This window comes from Dendropsophus ebraccatus, chromosome 1, assembly GCF_027789765.1.
Source record: "Dendropsophus ebraccatus isolate aDenEbr1 chromosome 1, aDenEbr1.pat, whole genome shotgun sequence".
Lineage (NCBI taxonomy): Eukaryota > Metazoa > Chordata > Amphibia > Anura > Hylidae > Dendropsophus > Dendropsophus ebraccatus.
Window position 1 is genome coordinate 136,126,565 of NC_091454.1, and position 22,857 is coordinate 136,149,421.

General features: G+C 44.8%; 1 protein-coding gene across 1 annotated transcript in view; it reads left to right on the forward strand.

The window, feature by feature from the left end:
* Positions 1 to 714: 714 nt before the first annotated feature.
* Positions 715 to 22,857, forward strand: part of IRF5 (interferon regulatory factor 5) — a 30,538-nt gene continuing 8,395 nt past the window's right edge. The window contains exons 1-7 of the mRNA XM_069956273.1: positions 715 to 799; positions 10,540 to 10,790; positions 16,742 to 16,931; positions 17,075 to 17,115; positions 19,023 to 19,056; positions 21,285 to 21,587; positions 22,020 to 22,409. Coding sequence (XP_069812374.1) covers positions 10,617 to 10,790; positions 16,742 to 16,931; positions 17,075 to 17,115; positions 19,023 to 19,056; positions 21,285 to 21,587; positions 22,020 to 22,409 — 1,132 coding nt within the window. The 5' untranslated portion in view covers positions 715 to 799; positions 10,540 to 10,616. The remainder of the gene's footprint in view (positions 800 to 10,539; positions 10,791 to 16,741; positions 16,932 to 17,074; positions 17,116 to 19,022; positions 19,057 to 21,284; positions 21,588 to 22,019; positions 22,410 to 22,857) is intronic.

The following is a 22,857-nucleotide window of genomic DNA, read 5'->3' on the forward strand; positions in this document are numbered from 1 at the left end:
CCTAGTCACCACACAAGCTGCACACATACCTGTACCATGGTCACCACACAAGCTGCACACATACCTGTACTCTGGTCACCACACAAGCTGCACACATACCTGTACCCTGGTCACCACACAAGCTGCACACATACCTGTACCCTGGTCACCACACAAGCTGCACACATACCTGTACCCTGGTCACCACACAAGCTGCACACATACCTGTACCCTGGTCACCACACAAGCTTCACACATACCTGTACTCTGGTTACCACACAAGCTGCACACATACCTGTACCCTAGTTATCACACAAGCTGCACACATAGCTGTACCCTGGTCACCACACAAGCTGCACACATACCTGTACCCTAGTTATCACACAAGCTGCACACATGCCTGTACCCTAGTCACCACACAGGCTACATACAAATAGGTACACCACTCACACCATAGTAGGGCCACCAGTCACCACACTGTGGTGTCCGCACAAGTACAGCACAGTGGGGCCGTGCACATAGCCGTACATACAATAATACAGCCTGCATAGTAGTTTCGGGCGCTACCACTTCCGGAAGGGAGGGGTTCCTATCACCTGTTACCCAGTCCCTGCCCTTGTACACTTCTCCCTGACTAGGAGCTTGGACCAGGAAGTTGCTCCCCCTCCTTCTGCTTTCACATGTAGCTTCTGCTTTTTTTGTTTATTCGTAGTGTTTTCACAGAGCCGCTGAATGTGCGGCGCCCGGCAGAGCCCTCACCTCCACAAGGTATGGCTGACAGGAGGGACAGCTGAGGGGCCGCTCCCAGTCACCGGGGCAGGTAAGCGCTCCTGCGAGGGCGGCGGACACCGGGGACGTCTACACTGCAGGGCTGGAGGGCACAGTGGTGCACGGGCAGGGTATATGGGGGGCACAGTGGTGCACGGGCAGGGTATATGGGGGGGCACAGTGGTGCACGGGCAGGGTATATGGGGGGGCACAGTGGTGCATGGGCAGGGTATATGGGGGGCACAGTGGTGCAGGGTATATGGGGGGGCACAGTGGTGCAGGGTATATGGGGGGGCACAGTGGTGCATGGGCAGGGTATATGGGGGGGCACAGTGGTGCAGGGTATATGGGGGGCACAGTGGTGCACGGGCAGGGTATATGGGGGCACAGTGGTGCATGGGCAGGGTATATGGGGGGGCACAGTGGTGCACAATCAGGGTATATGGGGGGCACAGTGGTGCAGGGTATATGGGGGGCACAGTGGTGCAGGGTATATGGGGGGCACAGTGGTGCATGATCAGGGTATATGGGGGGCACAGTGGTGCACGGGCAGGGTATATGGGGGGCACAGTGGTGCAGGGTATATGGGGGGCACAGTGGTGCATGATCAGGGTATATGGGGGGCACAGTGGTGCACGATCAGGGTATATGAGGGGCACAGTGGTGCACGATCAGGGTATATGGGGGGGCACAGTGGTGCACGGGCAGGGTATATGGGGGGGCACAGTGGTGCACGGGCAGGGTATATGGGGGGGCACAGTGGTGCATGGGCAGGGTATATGGGGGGCACAGTGGTGCAGGGTATATGGGGGGGCACAGTGGTGCAGGGTATATGGGGGGGCACAGTAGTGCATGGGCAGGGTATATGGGGGGGCACAGTGGTGCAGGGTATATGGGGGGCACAGTGGTGCATGGGCAGGGTATATGGGGGCACAGTGGTGCATGGGCAGGGTATATGGGGGGGCACAGTGGTGCACAATCAGGGTATATGGGGGGCACAGTGGTGCAGGGTATATGGGGGGCACAGTGGTGCAGGGTATATGGGGGGCACAGTGGTGCATGATCAGGGTATATGGGGGGCACAGTGGTGCACGGGCAGGGTATATGGGGGGCACAGTGGTGCAGGGTATATGGGGGGCACAGTGGTGCATGATCAGGGTATATGGGGGGCACAGTGGTGCACGATCAGGGTATATGAGGGGCACAGTGGTGCACGATCAGGGTATATGGGGGGGCACAGTGGTGCACGGGAAGGGTATATGGGGGGGCACAGTGGTGCACGATCAGGGTATATGGGGGGCACAGTGGTGCACGATCAGGGTATATGGGGGGCACAGTGGTGCACGATCAGGGTATATGGGGGGGCACAGTGGTGCACGATCAGGGTATATGGGGGGCACAGTGGTGCATGATCAGGGTATATGGGGGCACAGTGGTGCATGATCAGGGTATATGGGGGCACAGTGGTGCACTGGCAGGGTATATGTGGAACATTAGTGCACTGGCAGGGTATCTGGGGGGCACAGTGCTCACTGGCAGGATTGTCAGGTGTTATAGAATGGACACTGATCAGATACAAATCTGGAGTTTTATGAGTTGTGCTTCCTTCCTTCCTTCTTTGCGCAGAGCCAGGTGATCACTAATCTGTCATAAGACCCAACTTTTCAAGAATTCTAAATAGCAGATCTTGAAGAGTTCAGTGCTGTATTTATACTGAGAAGCCATTCTAGACCTCAGGAAAGCTGGGTGGCAACCTCTGTGACCGATGTAATAGGGCCAGCATGTAATAATGAACCAGGAGGATAAGTTGTCAATGATCAATGATGTTAGGAGGAGTGTATGCAGTGACAGTCTCTGGGACAATAGAAGATGTATGGAGCACTGGCTGTATATGTACACAGCGGCTCTGTACAGGCGGGGGCCTTTGTAGTAGTAATATTATTTGCTTTATTCTTAGAAAGGTTAAATAACATAACTACATATGTGGATGCAGGGAGGTGGTGCTGTTTTCCCTGTGCAGATTTAAAGTTGTCTACCATGAAAGTCCAGGTGATCAGACATCCTTATACAACCCTGCCAATTCTCTACTGTGTATGGGGGCCTCCCAGCTCTCCACCAACAGATCATGTTAGTACATAGAACAATTGGGCATGTTGGATTTCCACGGTCACATCCTTTTGCCTTATAGAAGATAATACTGTCAGCGGTGTCAGGTAGCGGTATAACTCCCCTCTCCCGATTCAGAACATGTGAACATTTGCCGGAACTAAACATTCATGTGTATGGAGTAAACAGGAGAGAGAGCTGTTTTCCTATTGAAGATACATGGGCGATTTTATATAGTATATACACCAGGGATGGGGAACCTTCGGCCCTCCAGCTGTTGCAAAACTACAATTCCCACCATGCCTGGACAGCCAAAGCTTTAGCTGTCCAGGCATGATGGGAATTGTAGGTATTCAACAGTTGGAGGGCCGAAGGTTCCCCATCCCTGGCACAAGAAGCTGGGAGTAGTTGACTGTGTTATCCCTTTTTATTATAAGCCAAGTCACCCCGCTTCCCTTTTTTATATTTGGTGCCCATATTTCATACATGTAGAATTTGTAGCACTGTCTTCTTCCAGGACTTGATCCTTTCTGCTGCCAGGTGTCATTTAGATTTTGTCTTGGGGACGTTGCTTTGGTGGATGTTTTCATATCCCAATAAATGCATGTATACTTAAATGGTGCCCTGTGGATTTCAAGGACTAGGCAGTATCTGTTCATTGGCAGAAAGTCCATGCTTACATGGGAGGAGAAGGGAAGATGCTGAATTTCCTTGCAAGTAATTTGACTGACTATTCCTACTTATAGAATTCTATTGCAAAATGTGACAAAAACGAGCAGACAACAATCACCAATTCTTTCATGTGTTTTTGACACGTTGTACACGTGTTTGCAGCATGTGCATTGATGTTTGCTAACCCCAAAGTTTATCAACAAATGAATATACCTCGAAAGAACTTTATACCAACTTATGTAGAAAAATGCCAAAGGATGCACTGACACAAGGCTGGAAATGCCCGCAACCCCAGAAGATTTTACAGCTGTTTTAATCAGGGCTGTGGAGTCAGAGTCGCCAAGTGGGAGCTAGTTTTTGCTGGAGTTGGAAAAAATGTACAGTCTCCAACTATATTTTATAATTTAATTTTCATATGAATTTTATAAATGTTCCTTATCAAAATATTTTATGTTCTATGGCTGCAGCAGGCTGCGTGTCATGGCCCCACTTAGAAATGCCCACTCAGTCAATCAGTTAGTGAGGTGGGCACAGCTGAAGTCAATGACTGGCTGAGTTGGTAGTTCCTGTGGGGCCGCGATGATTAAGGAGCATAGACGCAGACAGAGAGCTGATAACTTGGGACCTATGGCTGACCCCTCTCTATCACTATGGATGACCCCTGTATCACAGGGATCTGGCTTTTTTTAGCAGTGTTTCTGTGTTTATGGTGAATATTTAGTTAGAAAATTAGAAGATTGTAAGCAGGAAAAGACCATCTGCTCCTTCTAGTCCAGTTCTGAGTTGTTCAGCACACGGAGGCTGGAGACTGGCTGCATCTACTGCACACACAGGAGAATCTACTTTTTCTTTGCCCTATTCTCTCAGTGTGATAAATAACTCCCCTGGTATATGACTGGCCATTTATGAAGGAGCAGGAGTCGGAGTTGGAGTCGGTCCCTGATAAAATTCAGGAGTCGGAGTCAGAGCTGCGGCTTACCGACTCCACAGCCCTAATTTCAATCCAATGTTGCAGCAAGTTGTGTAGATTTTGGTGCTTTGCTTCAGGGTCTGTCACCTCCTAACTAGATATCAATAAAAGCATTCAAAATATTGTGGATTTCATAGGGAATTATCTGCAACAAATCTACTTTCTTCCTGCAGAATAAATTAACACATTGTGAATATCTGTATAGCAGCTCAACTTTGCCCAGAAATTTTCTGCCACCAAATCTGTTCTGTGTGAACCTGGTTGGTACTCAGCTTTTCCACAAACACTTGAATGGAAATGCTACCATCCTAGGGTATTTATTAGTGTCCATGGAGTTTAAACATTTGGCTGTTAAACATAAAAAAAAATGACTTCCCATATTCTGTAATGGCTGGATCGCAAAACTAAACTCGTATTCAGGTGTTTTGTTATGGATTTCATCATGAAACACTATTAAAATGAATCATGGATTATAAACTAAGTATCTGAACTGTTGTACAAACAGAAAAGAGGTTTTATGGGAGTGGAATGACTTCTGCAGATATAAATTATCCTTTCTCCCCATGGCTCTTAAATATAAAAGAAAAACTCTGGTGTCCCTACAAAATCTGCTCATGGGGTTTGAGAATTAAAGCGAGTGTACTAGCAGTGTATTCATTTTAAAATATCACTGTCAATAAAAATTTTTAGGCAGAAATCAATAGGGTACAGGAGATTTTAAGAAACTTTGTAATTTGGTTTATTAGCCGAAAAATGCATTTTTATCATGAAAAAGCAGTTTGAAGCTCTTCCCCCGTCTTCATTGTTTTCTATGGAGAGGGGAGAGATGAGGCACCAAAACAGGACAAAACAGTGTTAATTTACAGCTACATCACCAGGCTCTCTCCTCTGACATCAGCTCTGACCTCTGAATAGAGGCTCTCAGCGGCTCCCTGTGGTGTAATCCTTTGTTCTCTACTCTCCCTCCTCCCCTCTCCATAGAACAGACAGGATCCGACTGATGTAAAACAGTGGAGATTTCCTGATTCTGAGCAGTGGATGACAGAAAGGAGAGGAGGGGGGGACCTGGGAAAAGTCTTTTTACATGCAGATAATGGCATATTTGCCTAATAAACCCAATTACAAAGTTTCTTAATCGCCTGGACTATTGATTTCTGCAAAAAAAAAAAAGTGTTAACAACAGTGACTCTTTAAGTTTCTCACATGCATAGAATGGTGCCAGCGCAGGGAATGGGGCCTGCCTGTCCCCAGTGGGAGGAAACCCCCTCCCATCTATGATGCGGCTCCATTAGAAACAATTGTGCTGTGTCATAGAGGGGAGGGGTTTCCTCCCACTGGGGAAAGGCTTGCCCTCTTCCAGTGCTCCAGCCCCAGCCTGTGCCGGGAATAGAACGGGGCTGTACACAGGAATCAGGCTGCGGTATAAAAAAAAAAAAAAAAGGGCCACAGTGCCGGCACCATTCTATGCATGTGAGAAATTCACTTAAAGGACAACTCCGGTGGGACCCCCCCCCCCAAAAAAAAAACAAAAAACACAGACACCATACTCACCATCCCTCCGGTGACGATCGCCACTCCATTCGCCCGCCTTACCGCCGTCCAGCGATGTCTCTGACTTCCGGGTCCTGGGGATGGAAAAGGCTGCCAGTGCGCTTGCGCATCGGCAGCCTTTTCATTGGCTGGAGCGCATCACATGGCTTCCAGCAACCTCAGCCAATCAGGGCTGAGCAAGCTGGAAGCCATGTGATGCGCTCCAGCCAAAGAAAAGGCTGCTGGTGCGCATGTGCACCAGCAGCCTTTTCCGTCCCATTCACTCTCTATGAAGACGCCGAGGAGGAAGAAGACCCGGACCGCCCCCCCCGGCTCTGACGTCGTCGTCACCAGATGCCGCCCGGGAGAAGAGGACCGTGACGATCGTAATAGGTAATGTATTTATTCTTTAACTTCCGGGCGGGGGGGTCGGGGGTCCGAAAGTGGGGGAAGGGGGCCAGACCGGGTATTTAACCACATTACAAAGTTATATAACTTTGTAATGTGTGTTAAATAAACTAAAAAAAAATTTAGTCGGAGTTGTCCTTTTAAAGCATGAGACCTATTTGTAAAACTCCCATTTTGTTGGCAGTTTGCCAGCTGGTTTTCACCAGCTGACCCTCTAGAATAACTTATCTGGACTGTACAACAGCTAAGAGTCATACTTGTCGCACAAGTCAACAGAACACTAATGCTCTATTGTGCTCATCTCTAACAGCAACCAATCACAGGCTATTTTGAGAAATGAAAGCTGAGCTGTGATTGGCTGGTCAATAGTTTAGGCTACTAGTGTTAGCATAATTGTGTGGGGAATGTTACTATGGCACAGCCTGTGAATGGACAGTAGGGCTTATCTAAGTATTGTGATTGACCAAGTTCATGCTTTCATGCCCTACGGTTTGGTTTGCAGGGGGGTGGGGAAGGGTACTACATTCTACTTGTCCAAAAAGCTTTTATGTCTTTTACTGTAAAAACTACTGTATTTAGCAAAATAATGCACAAACACTAATGTGAATGTAACCTTAAAGGGTTTTCCCCATAACAAAAACTTAACTGTCACAATCCAAGCTCCAGTACAGTAAGCATATGGTGCATCTGTACAATGGGAATCCACAGAGCTGTCATAATGAAACTAATCCACGTGAGTTTTCTCTATGACTATATACAGTGTATATAATATATATGACTAGTGAAGCATACAGGGCTTTATGAATGTACATTTTTTCCACCGAGAATGATACACTATGCTTCACTGTTTCTGGCACTGCTAATTACACTGCAAGCTAAGTTTTCTTTGTATTGCAATATTCATATCTACACTGTATATTTTCTTAGACATATATTTCCATTTTATATGTGTGTGTGTGTATATATTATATTTGGAGGTACCAGTTGCTGTAAGTCCTGCAGAAAGTGGTGAATTCTTTCCAGTCTGACACGGTGCTCTCTGCTTCCACCTCTGTCCAGGTAAGAAACTGTCCAAAGGAGTAGCAATTTCCTATAGAAAACCTCTCCTGCTCTGGACAGTTCCTGTCACGGAGAGAGATGGCAGCAGAGAGCACTGTATCAGACTGGAAAGAATACACCACTTCCTGCAGGACACACAGGACATACTGGAAGATGATATTTTTAAATAAAAGTAAACTGCAAATCTATATTTTGTGACACCAAGTGATTTGAGGGAAAAATCAGTGGCGGAACTACCGCCATAGCGGCTGCTATGGGGCCCGCTGCATCAGGGGGCCCAGTGCTGCATCCTGTAATGGACCAGGCCCCCTGAGCAGACACTAGCAGCACCCGGCCGCTGAGCGGCCCTACCGTGTGCTTTAAATGCCCATCCGAATGTTAGACACTTTATCTGTGAGCGCTCCTGGTGAGCGCTCGCAGCTAAATGCAGGGCTGTGATTGACAGGGTCAGAAGCCAATGTCTCAGGGCCCTGCCAATCACAGTGTCCCCAGTGGCCCCCCCGTACAGCGTCCTCTGCGGCCCTGCCCCCCTGCATCCCTCTTCCTCCCGTACAGCGTTTCCTGCGCTCCCGCCTACTTCGTGTCCCCTGCAGCCTCCCCACGTCCTGTACAGCAACCCCCTGCTTCCCGTGCATCCCTCCACCTCCTGTATAGCATCCCCTGAACTACCCCACCTCCCGTGCGTCCCCTGCAGCCCCCCACCTCCTGTACAGCGCCCCCGCCTACCGCACAGCCCCCCACCCCACCTCCTGTACAGCAGTCCCGACCTCCCTGCGGCACCCACCCTCCATGCAGTGTCCCTAGAAGCACCTGCCCTCCCCTGTACAGTATCCCCAGAGACGCCAACCCCTCTCCCCAGGGCCCCCCTCACCCACCCCCACAGTGTCCTAGAGCCAATCCCCCCAGTGTCCCAGGGCCTCTGTGCAGTCTGTATCACCCCCCCCCCCAACCTCACGACCTGCCTGCCCCCCCCAAGAGAGAAGAGGAAGGCGGGCACAGAAGCCATACAGGACCAGTGGACAGAGCAGGAACCAGGACAGGTGAGATTACCCCCAGAGAACTACAACCCTCACCATGCCCTGCTAACAGTTTATGGTGAGAGTTGTAATTTTGCAGCCTGTGGACAGTCAAGTTGCAGAACTACAACCCCCATCATGCACTATTGACAGTCCATAATAGGAGTTGTGCTTCTACAACAGACTAGAGGATGACACAGTATAGGAGGGGGGGAGGCATGGGCACAGTAGATCTACATCTCCCAACATGTTATGTGGGGTAATATGCAGGACTACATCTCCCAGCAGGAGTTGTAGTTCGGCAACAAATAGGGCAATGACAGGGTATACGAGGGGGAGATGGTGCGCCTACAGCCATATGAGCCCTCATTCACATACTTATCTTGCCCGATGCGGCGTTCCATCGTTCTTTGTATGTTGGGGAAGGGGGGGGGGGCATACAGTTTCTTGCTATGGGGCCCCATGAATTCTAGTTACGCCCCTGTTGAAAATTGTAGTTTGGCAACAGCTGGTGATAACCTAGGCCCCACCCCCATTTCCCTGAGGCACAGGGGTTTAAGAAATCTACATTGGCTGCGGATCATGTGTAGATTTCTGCCATGATTTACACCTCATGATTGGGCGAAGGATTGGGCTACCCCACCTCCCTGCCCATCAGCAGAATGGACCAAATGCCACAGGAATCAAAATCAACCCCTTTTTCATGGTGTTGGCAAGGGACGCATTTGATAAATGTGCCCTTAAAGCCTTTTTGATTATTTGTGCTCTCCAATTTTGCCTAAATTGACTGGCTGTGTGATTAGAATTACTGGACCTTATAAAATTGTTAATAACAAGAAAAAACCCTGCAATGAAGCCTGGTAATGAACAAATCTCTAGTGTGGTCGGGTCCAATTGAACCTGAGCGTGTGGCATTTGATTATCGGTGGTTGGAAAAGTTAGATGCAGTTCTAGGGAAAATATGAACACAGCCTATGGCATCCAACATCTACTGCCACCGCTAATCAAATGCTGCATGCTGGACAGACTGAAGCATGCTCGATATGGCTCATCTCTACTGGTAACACTAATCACATGGCAACCAATTTGGGCAAACTGCAGAGTCTGGTTAGCTCTAATGATGTTAAAAAAAAGAAACTTAACAGAACTGCTAATGTGGGAACACAGCCCTACACTGAGAAAATAGAGGCACAGAGCAGACAGAGCTTTGTCACAGTTCAGGGCCACGGCTCTGAGGCTGCTATCACATGTGGCAGTTGTTTGGAAAACTGCCACTGAAGTTCTTGAGCCCAAACTAGGAGTGGATTCAAAAGGAATGGGAATATAAGGGTAAATTCACACAGGCGGATCTGCAGCGAATTTTACGATGCTAATTTGCAGCGAAATCTGCTGCAGATCCTCAGGCAATGTCTTTCAATGAGGATACATACTCGCAGCAGAATTTACATCCCGCTGCTAGTATGTATGTGACAGCGCCATTAACCCCGCCTGCCGGAGCATACTTTACCTCTTCCCCACGCCGGCTTGCTTCGGGGGCTCCCGCGTCTTCACGTCCCGTTCAGCCAGTGCACTGTTTGGCTTCTACTCCATGCTGGATCCACTTCTGGTTTTGGCTCAAAACTGCAGTAGAAGTTTTCCAAAAAGAACTGCCATGTGTGAAACCAACTTGATGGACAGTTTGACAGAATAAGCAGAACAGTCAGCTAGGATAAGGACTTAAACGCAGTCTGCAGAAGCAAAATGTTTGTTTAGTTTTTTTTGTTTTTATTTTAATGGAGACTGACGTGAAAGTTGTTTAGATTTGCATGTAGAAACACATTTCAGATAAAAAAAAAATGTTCAATGGTGTTTATAGCCTAAAACTTTATGGATGTGAAAACAACAGCACAAAACCATACAGATGTTGTTCTGAACTCTATAGATATATTATGATATTATTAGAAATATTTCGGCCATATATACATTATAAAAAAAGACATGATCGTCGGCACCCTTTAAAGGCTTGAATGACTGTATTCTGTTGTGTTTCAGGACACAATATGATACTGCAGCTGTTATATACCATTTCCATCCTGATTTCATAACAGTCAATTGACTGGCACGTGGACATGAACCCGCACCCTCGACGAATTCGTCTTAAGCCATGGTTGGTAGCTCAGGTGGACAGTGGGAAATACCCAGGGTTATATTGGGAAGATCAAGATCGCAAGATGTTTCGTATCCCCTGGCGTCATGCAACTCGTCATATACCAACACAAGATGATGAAAACACCATATTTAAGGTTGGTGCAAATCTGTAAGAAAAAAAACTGCTCTAATTAGAGGAATTGGATATAACTGCAACATTTATGGATTTTATCTAGGAATATATAAAATAATATAATTAACGAAACAGAGAAAGAGAAAGGTCACTCACCGCTTTTTGTTGCTTAAACTTCAGTTTATTCGGAACTGGTTTGCGAGTCTGCTCTGCAGCAATGTCGTTTCGTGCTTCTCTTTCTGTTTTGATTACTAGTTGGATTCTGCTGTGTATGTTGTTTAGTACAGAATCAAAGTAGTGCCAGACTGTCTCTTTGTATGCTTGCCATATAAAATTATATATTTTACTGGCCTATAATACTGGCTTATAGTTTAGATATAGAATTAGGTTTTGATGCTTCATATATTCTTTTATGGAACATAAAACATAACAAGATCTAAATGTTGTATGTGACAAACTTATTAGTGCAGAACACTTTTCTCATAACACACGGGATACTGTGAACTATAAGAAATAGTCTGTAAAAACTAGTAGTATAGTATCAGAAATTACAGACGTGTAAGTGTAGAGGCAGTGACTGAGTGTATGCACCCACCTTCTTACATCGCTCACATGTTGCCAAATGCCTCAAACTATTTTTGCCTGATGACTCGCTTGCCAGGGAAATGACAATTTGAGAAACTGTGCCTAAAACCCTCTAATAAACCACACTGTCTCCCACCTATACCATCTGGTGTACTGTTTGCCAGGCCCTTCTAAATCAGGATTTATACTGTCTTGGGAAATGGAGTTGGATATCACTATCTCTGAAGCTGAACTCCACACAATCCTCACCAACTCTCTGGCAAAATCCTCTGGCTTTTCAAGATGTGTCCTGCTTCAGAGGAAACCACTACAAACGCCTGTCCACATGGTTTAAAGAGAACCTTTCATCTAAATTTCACTGTCCCTAATATTAAAGTATATCTTTCCCTAAGTCTATCTATGAAGATACAGACTGCCTTTGCAGTCTGTATCTTATGCCTTACCTACTCTTTCGTATCTGTGTAAGCAAGGCCGGGTGCCGCCATCTTGATGACGTCATTTGCGTTCCACCGTTGGAACGCAAGTTGCGTCATCAAGATGGCGGCGCCTGGCCTTGCTTGCACAGAAACAGAGGATTAGGTAAAGTAGAAGATACAGACTGTAAAGGCAGTCTGTATCTTCATGAAGTCTATTTATGAAGATACAGACTGCCTTTGCAGTCTGTATCTTATGCCTTACCTACTACTTCGTGCCGATGCAGCAGGGCCGGAGCCGCCATCTTGATTACGTCTTTGCGTTCCACCGCTGGAACGCAAGTTACGTCATCAAGATGGCGGCGCCGGCCTTGCTGCACAGAACAGAGGATTAGGTAAAGTAGAAGATACAGACTGTAAAGACAGTCTGTATCTTCATAAATAGACTTCATGAAGATACAGACTGCCTTTACAGTCTTATACTTTACCTAATCCACTTGTTTGGTGTAGCTAGGCCGGGGGGGGGGGGCGCCATCTTGAAGACGTGACTTGCGTTCCAGCGGTGGAACGCAAGTGACGTCATCAAGATGGCGGGCCCCCACCGGCCTTGCTGCCGCTCTGCATGACAGGAGTTTCCGGTCTCGTGCCGGCTCTTTTGAAAAGAGCCGCCGCGAGGCAGGAAAGTAAAACAGAAATATTTAAAAAACGCAGCTTTAAAATTAATTAATTATATTTACAAATATTGTTAAAATTAGGATTTACATCTAATTAGGGAATAAAAAAAAATTCATTTTCGCCCGTGATTGGTTCTCTTTAACCCTTAGGGGACACAGCCAGTTTTCATTTTTGCGTTTTCGTTTTTCCCTCCTCGTGTATATAAGGCCATAGCGCCTGCATTTTTCCACCTAGAGACCCAAATGAGCCCTTATTTTTTGCGCAACTAATTGTACTTTGCTAAGGCAGATGTAATTTTTGCCTAAAATGTGCCGGGAAACCAGAAAAAAATTATATGTGTGGTGAAATTGAAAAAAAAAACGCATTTCTTTTATTTGGGGGAAATGTGTTTTTACGCCATTCGCCCTGGGGTAAAACTGACTTGTTATGCATGTTCCTCAAGTCGTTACGATTAAAACGATATGTAACATGTATAACTTATATTGTATCTGATGGCCTGTATAAAATTCAAACCGTTGTTAACCAATATACGTTCCTTAAAATCGCTCCATTCCCGGGCTTATAGCGTTTTTATCCTTTGGTCTATGGGTCTGTGTGAGGTGTCATTTTTTGCGCCATGATGTGATCTTTCTATCGGTACCTTGATTGCGCATATATGACTTTTTGATCGCTTTTTATTACAATTATTCTGGATTTGATGCGACCAAAAATGCGCAATTTTGCACTTTGGGATTTTTTTGTGCTGACGCCGTTTACCGTGTGAGATCAGGAATGTGATTAATTAATAGTTTGGGCGATTACGCACGCGGCGATAGCAAACATGTTTGTTTATTAATTTATTTATTTATTTTTATTTATAAAATGGGGAAAGGGGGGTGATTCAGACTTTTATTAGGGGAGGGGGTTTTGTGTTATTAAAAATACTTTTTTCTTTTACTTTAGACATATACTAGAAGCCCCCCTGGGGGGCTTCTAGTATATGCACTCTGATCTCTCATAGAGATCCATGCAGTATAGTTATACTGCATGAATCCATGAGATCGGTGTTCTATTACTTTTGGCTGCTGCAGCCAAAAGCAATAGAATGCCGAGCCGGGATCAGCGCCATTACGGAGCAGACCCCGGCCCGGTATGGATGCAGGGATCGCCCCCCCGCAATCGCGCCGCAGGGGGGCGATCCCCCCACTAGACCACCAGGGATGTGTAACCGCAAGTATTTAGAAGCAGCTGTCAACTTTGACAGCTGCTTCTAAGTACTTAATTAGCGGGCACGGCGATCGGACCGCGCCCGCTAATAGCCGCGAGCCCGGGCTACTCGCGGCACCCGGGATCGCGGCAGTTCAGAGGGTGGTCGCCGCGCGACCCCCCTCTGAACTCCCATAGCGGCACGAGGACGTTAAATAACGTCCTGGTGCAGCTATGGGTTAAGACACCAGAGTGGCTATATGCCTATAAATTATCGCCTATGGCCCAATATTTAAAGGGAATCTGTCAGCTCCTGGGCCCTACCTAAGGTGCTAACAGTGTGCTGTAGCTTGCATCCCCCAGTGAGCATGGTAATTTTCCCTGCAGCGGATTATGTACAATCTTATGTCACAGAGCAGTTGTTGGTGCCACACTTGACATGCATCCTCCTCCCTCTTTATAAATAATCAATGCTGCCCGGCCTCCTGCTCCCACAGCTATCAGATTGCAGATCAGTCCTCTGTAGGCAGTTTGTCTGAAAGAAACACTCAGGTATAATTGAATCCCTTCTCCCTAATGTGTTGGAACTGTGGTCTAGGGGTACCTCACCTGTCTAGAGACCAGCCAGCAGTTCATTTTCTGGTTCGAATCCCCTGATGGAAATTAAATAGATGTCTTTTTTTTTTTTTTTCCTCATTATTGTATCATTTTTAAGGTTATGTTCACACACAGTATTTTTGCTCAGTATTTTGCAACCAAAACCAGGAGTTGATTGAGAACACAGAAAGGCTATGTTCTCACACTGTTGAAATTGAGCGGATGGCTGTCATTTAATGGCAAATAGTGGACAATGTTTTAAAATAACAGTAATTATTTGCTATTAAATATGCAGTCATCCACTCAATTTCAACAGTGTGTGAAAAATACTGTGTGTGAACATAGCCTTAAAAATGATACAATAATGAGAAGAAGAAAAAAAGACATCTATTTAATTTCCATCAGGGGATTCGAACCAGAAAATGAACTGCTGGCAGATCTCTAGACAGGTGAGTTACCCCTAGACCACAGCTCCAACACATTGGGGAGAAGAGATTCAATTATACCTGAGTCTTTCAGATGTAAACTGCCTACAGAGGACTGATCTGCAATCTGACAGCTGTGGGAGCAGGAGGCCGGGCAGCATTGATTATTCTTGAAGAGGGAGGAGGATGCATGTCAAGGGTAGCACGAACAACTGCTCTGTGACATAAGATTGTACATAATCCGCTGCACGGAAAATTACCAAAAAGGCACCATGCTCACTTGGGGCTTCCAGCTACAGCACACTTTCACCACCTTAGGTAGGGCCCAGGAGCTGACAGATTCCCTTTAAGATGCATGAAACACAGGTTCTCTCTCACACATCTGGTGTTACTGCCCAGATATAAGGGCTGGAATAGGGTGAGAGAAATCATGACCACAGTAACTAAAACCTCCATTTGGTTATAACGCTTACCCTCAAATGACTTCACTCCCTACAAACGTACCCTAGCCACTCACCTATTAGCAGCGGGCAAGACCTTAATCCCCCTTAAATGGAAACAAACTGATCCCTCGACCCATGTGGAATGGCTGAACAAGATACATCAAATATGCCGTTTTGAAGAGCTCACAAGCTGGGCGGACAGAACCCACAATAGGTTTCTAAAACTAAAAACCATGGCTGGACTCACAATATGCAACATCCATTAACCTCTTAACTTCTAACCAACCCATCCCTCCAGCCCTCAAACACACTAGATAAGGCGCTTGTAATCAGAGGAATGAGCTGGATTAGGGCGCGGTTTGGTCGGACCCTAGTTCTTCTCACCACCACCCACCCCTCTGCTTCTTCTTCTCTTCATCCCCCCAAATCTCTGTCTTTTGGACCAGGAATGTAGGTCCCTAAAGGACTCCCAATGCACTTAACATCTAGGGGCTTAAACTCATATTCTGCTTCAGTTCCACATACTTTATACTTCCCCTCAGTTATCTAGTTTGATAAGGTTACTACTTATAGAGAGGCAGACAAGAAGAGCTGAGACTCCCACACCACCCTCAGAACAACCCAATGTACTTAACATCTAGGGGCTTGAAATCATATTTCCCTTCAGTTCAACATACTTTATACTTCCCCCTCAGTTATCTAGTTTGATAAGGTTACTACTTATAAAGAGGCAGACGAGGAGAGCTGAGACCCCACCCTCAGAACTCTCCTATCTTCCACATCTATGTTATATAAATGTTCTATGTGACAATCTATTGCTATTCCCTGGCTACTATGAAGAGTTAAAGAGTCACTGTCATTTTTTTTTTTTTTTTTTTGCAGAAATCAATAGTCCAGGCGATTGTAAAAAAAACTTTGTAATTGGGTTTATTAGCCAAATATGCCATTATCTGCATTTAAAAAGCCTTTTCCCAGGTCCCCTCCCTCCCTCCTCTTTTCCATCCACTGCAAAAAATCAGGAAATTGTGACTTGTTGCATCAGACGTACCCAGTCTGTTCTAGGGAGAGGGGAGGGGGTAGGAGGGAGTTAGCCGACAGCAGAACACTGAGAACGAAGGATTACAGGCACGGAGCTGGGTGACGCTGTAATCAGAGGTCAGAGAGGTCAGTGGTGACTGTCAGAGGAGATAAAGGGCGATGTATTTGTAGATTAACTCTTTGTTGTCTTGTCTTGGTCTTTTATTTAGCTCTCTCCATAGGAGAACAATGAAGACAGGGGGGAGAGCTTCATACTGCTTTTTCATGATAAAAATGCATTTTTCGGCTAATAAACCTATTTACAAAGTTTCTTAAAATCGCCTGTACTATTGATTTCTGCAAAAAAAATTCACGACAGTGACACTTTAAATATTTCATTAAGTATTCCTCAAGCTGTACATGACTCTTAGAATGTCACTGGTTTGTTGTTACAGCAGTTTTTGTATTCATGTTTTGTTATGCTAACAGAACATAACAGAATAAAAAAAAAATTACAGATGTATTTCAATGCAGAGCTACTTAAAGCTGTGGATAGCTTTCACTGTTTATGTAAGTTATTACGTTCAGGAGATTTTTAACTTGACATTCTCTGTATGTCTATCCTAACTTAAGGCATGGGCCATGGAAACTGGGAAATATCAAGAGGGAAAAGATGAGCCTGACCCCGCTAAATGGAAGGCAAACTTGCGCTGCGCCCTGAACAAGAGCAGAGAGTTCAAACTTTTGTATGATGGCACCAAAGAAACTCCTATGCAACCATTTAAGATCTACCAGCTGTGTGATCTCCCAGGACAAAATGAAGGCACGGGTCAAAACCTATTACATTTATATGTTTAACACAATAATAGTAAATGTTTTACTCACATACATTGTATTACACACATTACATTGCTTTCCATTTTAAAGTGGCCAATTATAACTATGCATATCATATTGATTTTGCAGAGCACTTGGTGGATGACAATGGATGTGATGAAGAGGAAGAGGTAACAATATTGAACTTTACATACCATTCATGGTATTCATTCATACAAATGCATGCAATTTATATTTAAAGGGGTACTCTGGGGAAAAATGTTTAAAAATGTGTCAGAAGGCTATACAAATTCTTGTAAAAAGAGTTTTCTTCCCAGTCTGACACGGTACTCTCTGCTGCCACCTTTTTCCCTGACAGGAACTGTCCAGAGCAGTAGCAGATCCCTATAGAAAATCTTTCTTGCTTCGGACAGTTTCTGTCACAGACAGAGCGAGGTGGCAGACAGAGAGAGCACTGTCAGACTGGAAAGAATACACCACTTCCTGCAGGGAAGTACCGGAAGGATACGTTTTTTTTGTAATTTCTAAATCTGTATAACGTTCAGACACCAGTTGATTTAAACAAAAAAAATTCCATGCAGAGTACCTCTTTAACAGAGACCTGTCAGAACATTCATGGTTTGAATGCATGACTTGCCACCAAGTTGCTTGGTTCCGTTAAATAATCTTTTACGCAGTGCTTTACACAACTTTGATAAAGTGCTGCTGGACTTATAAAGAACCAGTCAGCACAATTATGCTGATATAGATTCCAGCTGTACAGTACAGATCTACTGTGCGCCCCCCCCCCCCCCCCCCCCGCCCCAAGCGCACAAGTCCAGGAGAAGGACGGCAACCAGTCATCTGGGTGGGGAGCACAGAAAGGCCACTAACGGGTCTCCAATGAGCTACTTTTCCACTATCGACCACTCCCTTTTCCTACGATGTAAAGCTACTGCTGCAGAGGCAGCTGGTAGTCTCAGAGAGCTGCACAGTAGATCTATACAATCGTGCTGATTGGTTCCCTTTAAGGAACAACTGTGCCTCCTGCTTTACCCCACCTTTCTCAGCTTGACTGACAATTCTCTCTGTATACAGTAATAAGGAACAACCTGTCAGTCAAGCTGTGCTGGGTAGGACAAGCAAGAGGGTAGCCACCCAATAAACAACTCTTCCTACAGTACTTTAGAGTAAAACATTAAAGCGACTCTGTATGCACCACCCCACCCGACCAAACCACTAGTACCATCTGTTTGATGTGAGTACATCCTTACCAGTCGGGTCTTTTAAAATGCACCTGGTGCATCTCTCTCTCTTAGGAAAATATTAACCCCTTGCCAAAAAATGACGTTCCAGGAACGTCATGTAATGCAGGTAGTTCCTGGAACGTCATGCTGTCCCTGCCTCCCTCCTGCATCCCTAGCTGCAATTGGGCAGCAGGAGGAGGCTATTTCACACAGCCTCCTCCTGCTGCCACTGCCCGGAGGGGAGCAGCTAACCCCATAGATGCCGTGGTCCTTGGGACCGCAGCATCTATGGGGCATCCAGAGGGAGATCTGCTCCCTCCGACCCCCGGGTAACCATAGCAACCCAGACGCTACCCAATGCATGTGGGCTGCTATGGTTGTAACAATCAGGCCCCTGCAGTGAGGCAGGGGTCTGATCGTTTTAATGAGCTGTCAGTGTACTGACAACTCTTCTGTACTGACAGCTCATTCACTCTATAATACAATACAGCACAGATGTGCTGTAATGTATCTAATTTTTGTACAAATTTTGTGTTTTTTACAAAAAAAAACTACTTAGTGTATCAACCAAAGTATACCCCAAACATAAAGAGGAATATATGAGGAAAAAAACAAACTTGAATAACCGCAATAAAGGCATTGCAGAGTTTATTACTACATAAAGAGAGACAGGTCAGATTTGAAAAATACGCCCTGGGCATTAAGGCCAAAACAGGCTGCAGAGACAGGGGGTTAAATAGATTTGAGAGCACTAATATGCTGCAAATTATTAGGTCATTGTTATTACTATATACAAAATATATAGTTATAGCCATGGACATTACTAATATGTATCTCCTCTACGTTTTCAGATCGACCACATGTTCCCAGCGCTGGGTATTAGTGGTAAGTTCAGACATAAATAGGGATTAGTAAGGTTTACAGCTGCATGTTAGCACACGCTGGGAAAGACGGTTTAATAATAGAATTTTTGTAAACTGAATTGCTTTAATGTTAAAGTAAACCTAGCACTAACCTTGCCTATGCCTATGGTTTTATTATGGGCAGATTGGCACTGCAGTTCCAACAACTGGCTGCTTTTCTTAATCCGAGGTCCAGTTCTTGAGTTATAGGCAATAATATGTTTGTGAGGCGGTCTCATCAGGGGTGCTAGGACCACCTCCAGTGCACCAAAGAGGGTAATGGCATACATTGATTGTTTTAACTCAGGAAGAAGAACTCTGTTTAAGAAAAGCAGAAAAGAAAATGTTTGTAATCTGCATTGTGACACTGAGCTGGCCATAAAAAAATCTTAGCACTAGATTCACTTTAATAACTATTTTTCCAATTTCCATCCATAATGTGTCAGGCTGTTGGAACTAACATACACTGTTTCCCCAAAAATTAGACCTCCTCCAAAAATAAGGCATAGTGGAGAATTTACAGGTAGCTTAAATAAGCCCCCCCCAGAAAGTAAGACCCCCGCAGTCAACAGGGTTATGCTGGTTTGTGATGACTACTGTACAGTATACAATAGATATTCTTTTTTTGTAAATTCTTTATAGAAAAATAAGACATCCCCTGAAAACAAGACATGGTGCATCTTTGGGAGTAAAACTTAAAGTGACTCTGTACCCACAATCTGACCCCCCAAACCACTTGTACCTTCAGATAGCTGCTTTTAATCCAAGATCTGTCCTGGGGTCCATTCGGAAGGTGATGCAGTTATTGTCATAAAATATTACTTTTAAAATTGCAGCCCCGTGCCCTACGGGCGTATCTGTCCCCTATCTTTGCACCACCCCCTCCGTCCCTCCTCCCCATTCTCTTCATTATTAGGAATGCCACTGGAACAGATACTTCTGTTTGAACATTGCACAGGTGCCTTAATGATCCAGGCCATGTGCTGTGGTTACACAGGTGGGGAATAGGAAGCAATCTGCCTGGAGCATTCCTAATGATGAGGAGGGTGGGGAGGAGGGACGGAGGGGTGGTGCAAAGTTAGGGCACAGATACGCCCGTAGGGCACGGAGCTGCAATTTTAAAAGTAATATTTTATGACAATAACTGCATCACCTGCCGAACGGACCGCAGGACAGATCTTGGATTAAAAGCAGCTATCTGAAGGTACAAGTGGTTTGGGGGGGTCAGATTGTGGGTACAGAGTCACTTTAATATAAGACACTGTATTATTTTCGGGGAAACACTGTATCCGTGTGTGTAAAAGGCCCCTTCGCATGTATCTTTACCATATATTTTCATGTTGTGGTAGGGCCAGACGAGACAAAAGTGCTGCAGGTTTTCAGCTGCAAATTTGCGTTTAGAGAGGAATATGGAAATGTTCATTATTTTCTGAAGCACAATTTGCCTATTCTGCATTTAATGCAGAGAATCTGTACTAAATTCACAACAGCAAAAACTTTAAAGTGCATGCACTACCTAGATTTTCCTTCACTGATTAGAATCAGATACTAAAAGCTTGTCTTTTATTCTAATCTCCTATTTTCTGGGTGTTTTTTTTTAATTTTTTTCCCCTCTTTATGTACATTGTTATGGGGGCTGCCGTGTTGCCTGAGCTGTATTTAACAGCATTTAGTGACATGCTTTACTCATAGACATAGACAGACTCCCTTGAGATGAATGTGAAACATTACTGAACGTACTCTGTGACCTTTAAGAGTTAACTCCACAGGGAGCTGCTATTGTCTCCTTCTATCTACTGGTGTCACGTGTCACATGTCACTGCAATGCTGTATAGCAGCCTCCTCTTATCACAGACAGAACAGGAAGTCTCTACTTAGTTTTAGCCCCAGTGGCGAGAATGAAAACTGCAAGATTTCAGGATTATTTCATAATATTGATAGCAAAATGGAAAATTAGAAAAAAATTACCAAAAATTCTTTAAAAATATGTTTACCATAAAAGCATTGTTTAAACTGTAGGCCATCCTCTAATGACACATTTCCTTTAATATCACAATTAAAAAACCTCAAGATTGGTCAGTTTCCACACAGATTTTCTGCTGTTTTTTTTACCCAGTGTGTGAATGAAATTTCTAGAATCACAATAGCTACTGTTTTCCAAATTGTAATAATAAATTTGCTGTCATATTTTAATTAGTTTTGCTTTTTCAGATCCACTGCCTTACATCTGGCCTAAATCAGAACCCACTTTTAGCCCATGTGGAAGCCTCCTGCAGCAGAACCTGACCCCTGCAGATTCTGTTGTAAAACCAACTACCTCTGCTGGGTACCCTGGCGTTGAATTGTCTCCCCAAGGCATGGTGCCACAACCTGTAGTTCTTCCTCTTTCAGAACTCGTTCCCGCAGAAAGTATGGAGCCAGCTCAAGATCCAGCACTTCCTATACAAGGGGTAATGACGGCCCCCATTGAACAAGGCATACCAGAGTTGCATATTAGTCCTCAAATGCTGCCATGTGAGTAGAAACATGCAACCACAGTACAAACAACATGGTTGTGTAACCATATTTTCACTGATAATTTATTAGTAATAATTGTAGCATTGGTTTTCTTTTAATTTATGTACATGTTAAATGCCATGGTGTGCATTACATTAACACACCTAGCGTCATACAGCAGGGACTGAATGAGCTGAGAGCTCTTGCACTACGTAGATGTTGGGTGCACAATGTTCAGTTGAGGGTCTTACATGAGCCTGTACAAAAGCATTGCATTTACTGAGACACAGTAAACAAGGAGAGCAGGAGTTTTGTGCATGTGTAGTTTAGACATTTAGCATATTAAGAAGAGATGATTCCTAATTGGCTGTCACTGTACATCGCAGTCTGTTAGTAGTTTTGCATAAGTTTATGCCATCTACTTACTGTACTCTCACTTTGTTGTTGCAGTGACTGACTTAGAAATAAAGTTCTTATATAGAGGGAAGCAAGCAGGAGCGATGATTGTCAGTAACCCTCATGGGTGCCGCCTTTTTTACAGTAACCTTGAGCCAACTCCAGAGCAAGTGGAATTGTTTGGTCCTACAACTTTGGAACAAGTCCGGTTTCCCGGGGCAGCTGATATCGGAAATGAAAAGCAGAAGTTCTACACTAACCATCTTTTGGACGTTATGGATCGAGGACTTATACTTACCCTGCAAGGACAGGATATCTATGCCATCCGATTGTGCCAGTGCAAGGTCTTCTGGTCTGGACCATGTGCAAATAACCTAGGTGGACCCAACCCAATAGAAAGGGAAAAGAGAATCAAAGTATTCAGCCTAGAGACCTTTTTAAATGGTGAGTTTGGTTTCAGTTTGCAAAGTTTTAACAAGTTATTAAAAAATGCAAGTTGGGGGTTAAAAAATAAGTTTTCTATGAACAAGAAGTCGTGCTGTCCCTGGTTTCAACCAATAAACATCTTGCATTGCAGAAAGAAAGCCTGTCTCGACACCTCTCATATAACGTTTGTATATGCCGTTTTTCACCATTTTCACCTTTGATGGCACTTTTTCATAGCCTTAGTTGTAGGAAAATATTATATACTCTAATTATAACAGTTTTTTTTTTAGTGATTGATGAGTTTAAGAGGGGAGGAGAATAGTAAGTGATAAAGAGACTTAGAGATCTAATAAGTTGATTTGAAAATTTCTCATTCATTTGTACTATTGATTTATTTAAAGTTTGTTGAAAGATAAGTGGCCATTAAAGTGTACCTCTCATCATAGAAAACTTAACATTTCATGTA